We start from the raw sequence: 13040 nt of genomic DNA on the forward strand, positions 1-13040 counted from the left end.
TAAGAGCATGAGAAAATATGTATAACCTCAGCACAAAACCTATAAACTTTAAAATCTGAGTTAAAGAGGCTGTAAATTAGATGAGGCACTAAGGTAATCTAGTCTAAATGGTATCCAAATAACCTGAAAATTATCGGTGTTCCTCCAGTAAGTCCCCAATTTACTATCAGGAAGTGACTAAGGAGAACAGACCATAGAGTCTTTCAAAAGTGAAATTGTTCAATAGAAAGTAATACAAGTCCCTTTAGTTTTCAAGAACAGCATGAGTAATTGTGTTGCTCCATCACATTTGTGTGGGTGTGGATGTGTGTGTTTATACCTTTTTAATGGTTTTGAAACTGATTAAATTCAAAATAAAGTGAGGAGAGAAATTATGTAAATCCCAATTCAAATTCACAAATAAATTAAATTTCTGAGACTATGCCCTCCATTTCAGAGCAGCTTGAAGAAAAAAAAAGGTTTCAATATGAATAAGCTTTGGTTTTAATGTAGTCAAACTATTTCAATTCCAAACAACCTAGCATGTGTTCTTAGAATCTAACTAAAATACGACTTAGATGTGTAATGGACTTTTATATGCACTTATGTGAGAATATGCCATAATATGATATACAAACACATGTTCACTTGCACACACACAAAATCACAGTATGCTGTGCTTTTAAAATCAAGTCAACCTTGTTAATGTTGAATTTGAAACTCTTAATTTTATGGAGCTAAATATGTATATTTAGGCAATCAATGTTCTGACGCAGCTGATTGGGATTTTGACATTTCTGTTTAGAATAATTATGTGAGTTAAGATATGCATTTTCAGCTTGCACATGTTAGAGAGAAGTGTGGGTGGCACCACATTTTGTTCATATTTGCTGACCAGAATTTCAAATAGTTTCTCAAATATGTAATGTTGATTTTCGTAGAATTGATCAACAAGTCTAGATTCCTGAATGATAGAGTTATAGCCTATCGTCTGTTTGAAATTTGAAATTTACCCTCCTGACTGTTGAATTTTAATGGAACAATGAATAATGGTATGTAGTGAAGTGTACTGCTAACATTATGTAAAAGAGACTTATTCTCTGGCCTACACTGTTAAGAAGTAGATTCAACTGTCAAATTATTTTGACTTACATTTATTCTTCATTCTTATTGAGCCACATATTTATTTCTTCTGCTTATATCAATAACTAATTGCTTGTCATGTGCTACAGTAAGTAAATAAGCCCTTAAGATAAATGTTTCAATCAGAGAATTACTTAGTATTACAATCACATAAAATCAATTGAACTAGTAAAATCAATTGAAACAAGTTACAAGAAATTCAGCTTTTCCTTCCCAATTAGATAAATGAGACCAACCTCTTTCCTCTGACAGAGGTACACAACCTGATATTAAGAAGGAATAAGAAAAGAAAAGGCACAGCTTCTTTTTTTTTTCTTATTGTGTTGAGGATTAGAAGGTATGATAGTAGGGGTAAAGACTACACATATTACCCAGGAGGCCAAGTAAATACATACCACTTCTAAATATAAATGAACCACAAGAAAAGAAAGAAAAGTGGGAGACTATCTTTTTTTTTTAATACTAACAATGAAGTGGGTGATATTTGTTTTAATGTAATCAAATTCTTATAGTCAGTTTACCCTCCTTTCTCAGTTATGAAAAATTCAAAGGATAATTAGCTAAAGGACTGTATGGGGGTTAAGAATGTTAACTCTGTGGCCAAGTGTTTGGGGCTCAAATTCTGGCTTTGCCACCCACTTCTATGCTCCAAGTGACCTGTGCTCTCCGGTGTCCTCATCTGCAAATGAGTATCAATATGTATCTTGTCATTTTGAAGATTAAAGAAATTATACATATAAAGCACTTAGAACAGGTCTTCACACAGAATATGTGGTAAGTGCATGTTAGCTATTGTTGTCTGGGATCCAAACCCTGATTTGTCTACATCCAGTTCCTTTGTCCTTTCAAACCATGATACCGTATTTCTGAAGAATAGAAGTGGTTTAGGTGAGACAAGAGAGCACATTAGGTAAATCTCTATTATGGCACATTTTAAATGAGAGGTATAAGAAGTACAATAATTGGAGTATACACAAATTATAATCTTTGTATGGAGGAGAAATTTCATTCTGCCTGGGAGAGGTCTTGGAATCTCCACAGGAAAGATAAAGCATTAGCTGTGTCTGAAGGACAAGTATGAGTTTGCCACGATTCTGATGCAAAAAAGGATGTTTCAGTCATAAGAAAAAGACAGATAAGAGTCACAGAGGGTCAAATAGAATGAGGTTTGGGGGGAAATGTTTCAGCACTGATTGAGCACAAGAGTCTGGAGATTATTAAGGGTTTTTGCCATCATGCTAAGGTATTTGACCTTTAATTTTTAGGACAATGAGAAGGTTTTTATGTAAGTCTTAACAAAAAAATCTGTGTTTATGAGGATTGCATTGGGAGTTGGAAAAAGGATGGGAAGGAGGGGGTACCAAACGAGACAGAGAGACTGGGCGTCCATTGCCATGATTCACAAATGGTGAGAATTTGAATAAAATTGGTAGTGGTCAATCGATTTGTAAAATATTTAATGTTATAGAGTACATTTTTTTTCTCTTTCTGAATAACCAGTACAGGTAATTACTAAACAAAATTCTTATTCCTTTTTAAGATGCAATGCATAGTTTGATGTTACCAAAAACAAAATACTTAGAATTCACCTTGTCATCAGAGATCCCATGGAGAATCTCAACATTGACAGTTTTGTGGAGTACAATGTAACAACCATTGAAGAGATACTCTTGGCTAGAGCATGGGCAGAAAAGCAAGAGGCGGTGGAAGAGCAAACTCTCATCTCCAGAACTTTAGAGTCTTGGGTGGGAGATGAGATGCATGCATGTGGTACTAATTAACAATCTCTGTGGTGATTTTTGACACTAAATTTCCAGATTTTGAAGGATGAAGAGTCCTTGTGGAATGGGATTACCACAAAAATGAAAGGAAGGGTCATGATTTAGGTAAACAGTAAGATTCTGATAGTTGAAGAAGGGGAAGAACTCAGCTCTGGAAAATGGTACTCGCAGTGATAGAATTAGTAATGCACAAATTATTTGCAAAAGTAGGTTCTCAGTTCTGGTTAGAAGTAAGTGAAGATGGGGCACCTGGGTGGCTCAGTTGTTAAGCGTCTGCCTTTGGCTCAGGTCATGATCTCAGCGTTCTGGGATTGAGTCCCGCATCAGGCTCCCTGCTCAGCGGGAAGCCTGCGTCTCCCTCTCCCTCTCCGACTCCCCCTGCTTGTGTTCCCTCTCTCACTGCCTCTCTCTCTGTCAAATAAATAAGTAAAATCTTAAAGAAAAGAGAAGTAAGTGAAGATGATTAGAAAGGTAAATCAAGACCAAACCTATTTAGTGTTTGTAATTCAGGTTGAGGGTTATACTTTAGACACTTAAAGAACCATTGGAGGGTTGTCAGAGGACAATGCTACGACAGAAGTTAACTGCTCACATCCATCAGCTGCTTCCTCACATTACATGTATTTTCTCAAGTCACTTTCTGATGTAGGTACTATTATCAGCTTTATTTTACAGATGAGGATACTGAGGCACAGAGAGGTAAAGTGACTTGTCTGTGGATGCACAGCTAAGAAGAGGAGGCGCCAAGAATCAAGCCTAAGCAATCAGACTTTAGAGGCTGCTCTCTTACCTGCAGATTTTTTTTTATGCCAGTGTATTAGAAGGGTTAGAGAATTCGAGATAGGAACCAATTAAAGGGTTGAAAAAAAAGTATGGTGGCAACGAGAATAGAAAGTAAAGAAAGATGAAATAGAAAATATGAAGGGGAAATGGGCAGGCATTAAATGGATGGTGACTGGCTCGGCCATCGTGAGTGACAGAAGAAAGGGTACTGTATGCTCTACACACAGTCATAGCACAAGTTGGCAATCCTAAAATAGCATCGTAGGCTAAGTGGTCTGAGAACAAAGTCTTTTTTCACTGACAGTGATGAACCGTCCACACTGAGAAGAATATGAGAAAGGAGATTTTACTGGCCCTGTAGTCTGTGACTTTTTTGAGTAATTAATGAACTTTATTTCTCTGAGTTTAACACTGTCTTAAACATGTTGAGTTATGAGTTGTGTTCCCCTACTGTGAGGGCATGAGGACAGAGAACTTTGCATCCCCCAGGATTAACCAAATTTGTTAGGTAGTCAGTCATCTGATTTTGTTACAGACCTACTATGTGCCAGGTTTTGTGTTCACTGAAGAATAAAACCGACTGAATTTCTGAGTCGATAAAATGTTAAAGTTACTGTAGGTAGGAATGGTTATTATTCTAGGGTGCTTATGCAGAGAACTAGTAAATATTGCCTCAGGAGCAGGGAAAGGATGGCTTCAGAGAATTATTTTTGTGTGTCTTGAAAAGACAAAGTGAGTGGGGAGACAAGGCGGGGAGGCATGAGGACATTGTTGAGTGTGGTAGAAACATAACTTACAAATACACAGGCATACTCCACCAATTAGATCAAAACTGCAATAGCTGAGGAAAGACATAAAACCAAAAAAGGAGAAGCCAGACATTTCCATTTAGATTGAGTCACTGAGGCAAAGTCATACTTGCTTAAATTCATGTGGTTTAGGAGTTAGAATTACAAGCCTGGGGCTCCTGGATGGCTCAGTCATTAAGCGTATGCTTTCGGCTCAGGGTGTGATCCTGGCGTTCTGGGATCAAGCCCCACATGAGGCTCCTCCACTGGGAGCCTGCTTCTTCCTCTCCCACTCCGCCTGCCTGTGTTCCCTCTCTTGCTGGCTGTCTCTCTCTCTGTCAAATAAATAAATAAAATCTTAAGAAAAAAGAAACTACAAGCCTGGCAAATGCCCTTGATTCATGTACATTTGTTAGACACTCTTGATTGTTTATCCAGAAATTCCTGTCCTCAGGTCAGGTCTAGCATGCACAGTTATCAGGCTCCCCTCTGCACAGTTATATACGGGCATGCAAATGACTCACACCGAAGCGTTCCCCACCTGTTGGGCCTCCTAAGGTGTCACTTTCCAATCACAGTAACTCATTGACACCTATTTCAGGGAAGTCTGACGCCTTTTGGGGAATCTAATGGCATTCTTTATTTTAGATCAGAATGTGTTTCTTGAAAATACTCAACAATTCAGAAGTTTTTCTTATTCAGTACAATTAGTACTTTTCTTTGAGTTTTCACACAGGTGATGACAGCCCTGAGCCAGATAAAATTTCTAAAAAAAAGTGCTACTGATATCCTCTAAAATCTAGTCTGCATCTTAGAACAAAAATGCATGCCCGTAACTATAGTGATACATAAATTATCCTTTGGAAAAAGATGGTTGAGTATTAGATTGTCTGGAGGGAAAAAAAAAAAGAGAAAGATAAACAAAAACATTTCTTTAGGTCTAAATGCAAAGACAGCAATTTCCAGACTTACACGTACTAGGGAAAGTTGATCATAGCCTTGCTCTGGAATAACACTCACTTGACCTTTGAAAAGGTTGAATCCAGAGTACAGAATATCTGCATACCTTTCCACACATGGACTGGTTGAACAGAGAACACCAGTATATTCAAAATGCCTGTTTATGGCAAATCAATTTTTTATTTAATATTTCCTAGACAGTTCAGGTCACTATTTCTCTGTCAGTGACCCCAAAATATCTCATGAGAAGAAGCATGCCCCGATACAATTAATGCTTACCCTTAATAATCTGTTAGAAAATCATCATGTATTAAACTCAGTGATTTCCAATTTCTATAGTTTTGCCTATATTATCTTTTTTTAAACATTGCTTCCTTCTCATGCCATACACCCAGATATATGTCTGTTATAAATTCTGTATGGTACAGGGTTTTTTAAGATTGAGAAGAATTAAATCTAGTATTGCTTTGAGACTTTCAGTGCATTTCTGTACACAGTTTGATTCTGCCCTCAGATTAAGGTATTTGGAGTTAAAGTCGTGGCGTGCAGTTCTGCTGCGTATCCCCGTCTTCCACCCCTAATCTGGCAGTTTCTCCCCCATTTCAGCTCAAAAGCCTTTACGTGGCCTCCAGCCCTGCCAGCTGGGGACCAAAGGACAGAATCCAGTGAACTAGAGGTCCCTTTTCTTATAATCTTAGCATATTCTTACTAAAGTCATTATGGTTACAAGAGTTTGTGGTTTAAATAAAACAAAACAAAACAAAAACAAAGAAAACTCTTTCAAGGGCCAGATTGCCCAAAGATTTCACAAACAGTTGTGCAATTAAGTTTCTGTTCAGACAGAAAATGGAGCTATCTGAGCACATCGGATTACATCTTCACCAGACTGCTGGCAGGGACCCCAAGCCAGGTCAGACTCAGGATCAGCTGGAGTGTGTGTGACTGTGACAGACTGGCTCAAGAGGAAACAAAATTTAAGGATTTTTTTTTTTTTTGAAACCTTTGAATGGTGTTGTAAGCCAAAATGGAAAAAGATATTTGGACTACAAAAATATATATATACATTATGGGGCTCAATTTACTCTAGCAAGCACCTGTGAACACTGGCAGGCATGTTCAACATTCACAACTATTTATTGAGCACTTTGTGCCTGACCTTGTTCTGGATGCTTCTAATTATCTCTGAACAGACTATGTGAAAACATTGGTCCTCCTTGAGCTTATATTTGATTGGGATATAATAGACTGAGGTGTAAATGATACTCTGTGTTCGAAGATAAGTGCCGTGGAGAGAAGTACATCAAGGAAGAGGGATAAAGAATGTCTGGTGGGGGTTGAAGGAGGGAGGAGGGGAGACACGCAGAGAAGGTGACATTTGAGTAAATATTAAAAGTAGGAGAGGGAGTGAGCCATGTGGAGATAGAGGGCCCAAGCATTCCGTATAGAGAGAATAGTGGGTACAAGGGTCTTGAGGCAGAAAGAGTCCTGAGCTGTTTCTAGGAAACAGCGAGGAGGCAGTGTCGCTATGTGAGGTAGCCTCTGAATCAGAGTTGAAGAGGGTGGGAGGGTGGATGCAAGGTGCTGTTTAGCCTTTTATTCTCAGTGAGACAAGGAGTGATTGGAGGGTTGTGAGCAGAGAAGTTACAGTATCTGAATCGTTGGAAAACGTTCACTCTGGCTTGTGTGGTGTGGTATTTTTACAGAGCTCGTCAGAAGTTTCACAATTAAAGTGTTCTAACTTTTTAAGATGGCTTTTGTACAGCTCATAGAATTCATTCACCTGTGACACTGTTATGTGCTTCCTAGGTGTTAAGTACATATTTCTTGCCTTTTTACTAAATGTAGCCAAAAGCAGCTGTAAATGTATGTTTGTTTCTTCCCCTTTACTGCCACTCAGCTGCCACTTCACTGGAAGTGTTTCTTGCCCTACTGGACATCACATTATAACTCTGAATAAGGCCCCTCAGCTCCTTGGAGGCCTACTCTCCATTGGCTTCCACATATTCCATGCCAAGTCCTTCCTCCGACCTTCCAGCCTTACTGCTTGTCCTGCTTAGAATGCCTTTCCACGTGCCCTTCAAAGCTGGCTTGGTTGCCACAATGCCTTCTCCAGTTGTTTCCATTGCTATTGACCCATTTTCCAAAATCCTCTGGGTCAGAACATGCATCACCAAGTTTTAGCAACTATTTGTGTATATATTGTGTTTTTAGACAGTTCATGTGTTTGCTTTTTCTATCTAGCCAGGGATCTTGTGAAAAACTGGGTCCATGCCTGTATTTCTCACATAGAGCGCAAGTCTACGCTCGCAACAGGTGCTTACGATGAGTATCTGATGGTTGGTTGGTTGACCCTTCAACCCCTTTCTCTCAATACCAGTAACAGTGAAGCTAGGCTAGTTGAGTCTGTTTTTCAATGAGAGAATGTTGGGAAGTCCGAGGGAATGGGGGATGGTATAGCAATCCAGGTGAAGAAGCCCCTCTAGTTTCCACTTGGGATTCAGGGCACCGGTCATTGTTTCCTGTCACAAGTGCTGAATAACTTACACAGGGAACTTACCTGCACTCGCCCTGCTATTCCCTCCAATGAAACAGCTGTTGGTTTAGGTGTCTCTTCAGCTGCTGTAACTTCAGTGTTGGTTTTGCCTCTGTTTCTTTTTCACACTGAATATTTGTTGGCAGCATCCACTGCAAATGTGGGAAGTTCTCACTGAAAAGCATTTTCAGTTATGTACAGTTGACCTTTGAACACCGTGGGTTTGAACTGCTCGGGCCCACTTACATGAGAATTTTCTTCAATAAATACACTATAGTATTGTATTTTCTCTTCCTTATGATTTTCTTAATAATATTTTCTTTTCTCTGTATTAACTATAAGAATACAGTATAAAATATATATAACATACAAAATATGTGTTAATCGACTGTTTATGTTGTCAGTAAGGCATCCAGTCAACAGTAGGCTATTAGTAGTTAAGTTTTTGGAGAGTCAAAAGTGCAGTGCAGATTTTTGACTGTGCAGGGGGTTGGCATCCTTAGCCCCCGTGTTGTCCAAGGGTCAACTGTATCTTAACATATTATAATAAGCAATTGATTGTTTGATGGTAAGAAATAATCAAATGTTTCATTTTGGAGTTCACGTGTGATATTATTGATAGATTCCTAAGCATGAAAGACATACATTTAAAAGAGTAAATAATATACTACATTTTTATCATTTGTTGTAAGATCAAAGCATACTAAGGAACAGAGAATATATTTTCCAATATAGTCCTAGTCAGATATATATCAGTTTGAGTTTCGACACATACTTGCTATTTCAACAACGAACGACTCAAACTGGTTTTGTAAATGGATGTCAGTTATAAGGCTCGGTAGGAGAGACAATGATTAGTAATGCATTTGTCAAGGCTCTTTACAACATTTTGCTATCAGAAACAACCATTTGTTGTCATTGAGGTGTTTCACTTTCATTAAAAACAGGAGTGACTATAAATGAAAAGGAATGTACTATTGAATTTCACACCTTACATTGCTTTCTAGTGATAGAAGTTAATTTCCCTCCAAGTTCTCTTTAAATGAGAGGTAATTTCATAGTCTAGATGGAGAAAAAAAAACAACCGACCTCCGAATACAGCTACCTGGACCTGGAGAGCACACTGAAATGAAGCACATGTCTTGAATGGGATTAAAATAACCAAATTTATCTACTGCCTCTATATACAGACGTTTTCTCTATCACTGAAATCGTAAAGAGAAGTGAGCAAGGCAGATGGAAGAAGCCTCATTTAGATCCCATAATGTGTGCTTGAATATGCATATGTGGGCCATTTTCTTGTTAAAGAGATAAGATATTTGCTGATAATATAATTCAGCTTCTTAGTCCATTAACATTTAATGTTTGAATTTTGTGAATAAATGTTGGGAGAAATTATTTTTAGATGTCAGAGTTTCACTCATAAAATCAATGGGTGGTTTCCATGTATTAATAAAAGGAAGAAAGAATTCTGTTATTCTGTATTATCTCAGAAAAAGTATGTAAAGGATTATTGGTTTTTTAAAAATATTGTCATTAAAAATAATCACCACTGTCTTTTTCCATGCTACCTAACTCATAATCTTTGCTGTGTACTTCAGGCATGAACTTCTAGAAGAGGCTCGGAGGAAGGGATTACCTTTTGCTCAGTGGGATGGGCCCACTGTGGTTGCATGGCTGGAGGTAAGAGAATTAAACCAGAAAGCTCTTAAACTCATCACTTCGGTTTGATACTATTTGTAGATACAGGTAAGGATGGGTTCCTGAAGGCACAGCTCTCCAGCAGGCTGGAATAGCTTATAAAGGGAATATTTGCTTTATCCAGGGGGCCGTGGGTATCGCTTTGATCTTACTCTGATACATTCTTATGATTGGGGCGGAAGGAAGCATCTAGTGGGATGAAAGGAAGTTTCTCTAAATCTTACCATCTTCATGTCCAGAGAAAGAGAAGACCGTTATTGAGCCACATATCTGTTATCACAAGAAAACATCTGTCCCCATCCATCAGTCCAGAGTTCTTCCTCATCAGCAGGTTACAGAGAAGAGCTGTCTCTATATTCAACACTTCTGTGTGACCCAGGAGATCACTGTCACATGATTGCATAGAGAACCATTCCTTTGCTTGTAAATTAATTCCAGAACCTAATTTTCTAAAGCCTAGAGGCCAGGTAGGTTTAGCCACTTGGAATAAAACAAGAGAATACTTATCTCCTTGTTCTCCTCTGGGTCTCAAGTGAGTGTTACAATGAAACAAGAACTACATTCAGCATTTTCTGCAGAACACTGGGGCCTGGAGAGATAAAAACAACACCTGAGCAGGTTGGCAGGGCAGCAGAAGCAGACTGGGACAGAGAAGGAGACGCACATTTGATCACAAAAGATGCCTTCGTACCACGTATTAGTAGTGTTCACTGCCGATTCCATTCAGTTCTCTAGTGTGGGCTGCTGGCAGCTGCTAGGAGATGTCGGTGTCAGGGCAAAGAAGAAAATAGGCTTTTTTTTTTTGCCTGGCAGAGGCTATTGGAACCCATTGTTTTAAGTGGTTGGAGATTATAAAATTGCTGACTTTCATTATCCTATCATATCCAGAGCTAACAAATTAATCAGTGAGAAAAAAATGAAAACCTAATTTAGTTTAAAAACTAGTTTTAGATAGATATAGAGACATACTTTGCATTTTTTTCTTGGACTGAGTGAAAAAAGCCTGTGTCTTGCTTTATTTTATCCTCTCCTATCAGTCAGGGGATTTTCAGTATATTGGTGATCAGAGCTGCTTCTTCCAAACATGCTTTTACAATTGCAATACTTTAAAAATCAATTATAAGTCAACGTGGTTAAGAAAGCACACTTCAAAATTGATAGCAGTTTTTTTGTTCGGTGTCACTCCAATAAAATGAGCCGCAGTTTGACAGAGAGTTAGCTGCTGTTTTGGCAAGTGGTGAACAAACCCTTAGATAAAAAAGAAACAAGCTTTAGCGACATTGAGGAGCTAGGAAATGACAGGCAGTGAAGTTCTGTGCTAATTAAACCTATCCTGAGGACACAGAAATTGCTCATAATGTGCTTCCTACAGTGACGCAAATTATAAAACAGAATAAACAAGATGAATGAGCGGGGTGATCCAGTGAAGGAGGGCTCCTAAATTTCACCTCCTTTAGCGCCTCCTTGTGTGCACAGCCTGGTAGGAATGCTATGCACATGTAAGTCTGATGCTTCACACACCATTTATCAACACCAGAAACTTCTCGAAAGACTAATTAGGGACTATACTGATAACAACGTATGGGCAAGGATTTTCCAGATGTGTATAACTTCATTCTCATCCTTTAGCACATCATTTTATCCTCCAAAACTTTGTTCATGCAGAACATCAACTTAAGGTCACACAACTATCGCAGGCTGTAGGTAGGCATGTGAGAAATGGGGCTGAACTACAATTCAGGCTTTGATCAAAATCATGGCTGGAGGTGGTAGAGCTGTCTCTTTCTGCGACAGAACCTCTTTGCCCTCAGAATTCCAAAGGAGATTTATAAATTGAATTCACGCATTAAACAAAGTCGGTTGAGCCTTTACCAGATGCAGCTTGTGGCTCTTCTTCTTGTCCTTAAATCCAAGGGGGCACGGGTGGATTTGGGGATGTGCAGCTATTATGTTTAAGCTAATAATATAAATTAGTTTTTAAATGGCACACCATAGGGCTCAATTTCAAATCTTTATTTCCATCACTGCCTAGCTGATATTTTTTTAATAAATTGCTTAATGCCTTTATGCCTCTGTGTCATCTGGGGAAAATAATAATAGCATCTATCTTTTGGGGTTTGGGCAGTAAAAGAGTCCATAGGTGTAAGGTACTTACAATAGTGCCTAGCACATAGGAGACACTATTAACGATTAGTAAAATCTGTGTATGTATTTTTTCCCTATCCAACAGCTCTGGTTGGGAATGCCTGCTTGGTACGTAGCGGCCTGCCGGGCCAACGTGAAAAGTGGTGCCATCATGTCTGCTTTATCAGACACTGAGATCCAGAGAGAAATCGGAATCAGCAATCCCCTGCATCGCTTAAAGCTGCGACTAGCAATCCAGGAGATGGTTTCCCTAACAAGTCCTTCGGCACCTCCGACATCCCGAACTGTGAGTCAGCTTGTGCCCCTTCCCCCTCCCAGTGCTGGGCAAATAGCAGCCTCTGTAAGTCCACAGAGCGAGACTGTGGCAGCACACCTTTCAGTGTCAGCATGAATTATTCTGAAGCGACTTAACACGCCCTTCATTAACCTCGCTGCTACTTTTAATAGGTTTTCAAGCGAGGAGGTGTGATTCCGATCAGACTTGAAGGCTGTGACCAAGATAGACTTTTGAGCTAGTTTCCAACTAAAGTCTAGGTTTTTCTCCCAGGCAACAAGATCCCAAGTTTACCCTTTTTTAGGATATTCCCTTTAAAAGAAAAAAAAACAGGAGATGAGCCGTTGGCCTTAGTGCTTTTTGAAAGTGCAATGCTGAACTCACTACGTCTTACTCAGTTTTCATAATTATGCAACTATGCAGATATTTGATATTTTATAAATACCAAATGGAAAATCTTCCTTCAAATTCTCTTTGCTTCTCATTTATAAATCCCTATTCTTCTCATAATTTTGTCCCTATCCCAATGCTAGGAAAGAACAAAATGTCTAAAAGAAAATGCATGCCAGATGACAAATTCATATACTAAGAACAACTCCAAATAATATTCATTCTTTATTTAGACCATTCCTGAATTATACATATCTTTTGCTGGTAAAGGATATGATTTCTGATGTTAACTGAATTTCTCTGGTCCCATGTCTTATGCAGAATAACAAAATATGGAAGAATGATGTAAATTTGAGATGTGGGTAAAAGAAAAGTGGTATTTATTGCAGTTTTCAGACACAAAACTAAACTTGAGTATAACTTTTTCTCTGTGGTCTTCAACAGTCTGAAAGATTTGGCTTCATGTTTATTGTTATCTATCTTTACATTCCTTCCCAGTATACTAGATCCTAATGCCAGAAATACCAGCTCAAATTTAAAAAGATTTTATCTTTCTTGAATAA

At 38.6% G+C, this 13040-nt stretch overlaps 1 protein-coding gene across 2 annotated transcripts in view; it reads left to right on the forward strand.

Moving 5' to 3' along the window:
* Window positions 1-13040, forward strand: part of PPFIA2 (PTPRF interacting protein alpha 2) — a 465096-nt gene that overhangs the window by 422999 nt on the left and 29057 nt on the right. For both annotated transcript variants that reach the window (XM_026499958.4, XM_044384552.3), the window contains exons 21-22: window positions 9569-9650; window positions 11899-12099. In XM_026499958.4, the coding sequence (XP_026355743.1) occupies window positions 9569-9650; window positions 11899-12099 (283 nt within the window). The remainder of the gene's footprint in view (window positions 1-9568; window positions 9651-11898; window positions 12100-13040) is intronic.

The sequence above is a fragment of the Ursus arctos genome, unplaced genomic scaffold (assembly GCF_023065955.2).
Source record: "Ursus arctos isolate Adak ecotype North America unplaced genomic scaffold, UrsArc2.0 scaffold_21, whole genome shotgun sequence".
NCBI classification, from domain to species: Eukaryota; Metazoa; Chordata; class Mammalia; order Carnivora; family Ursidae; genus Ursus; species Ursus arctos.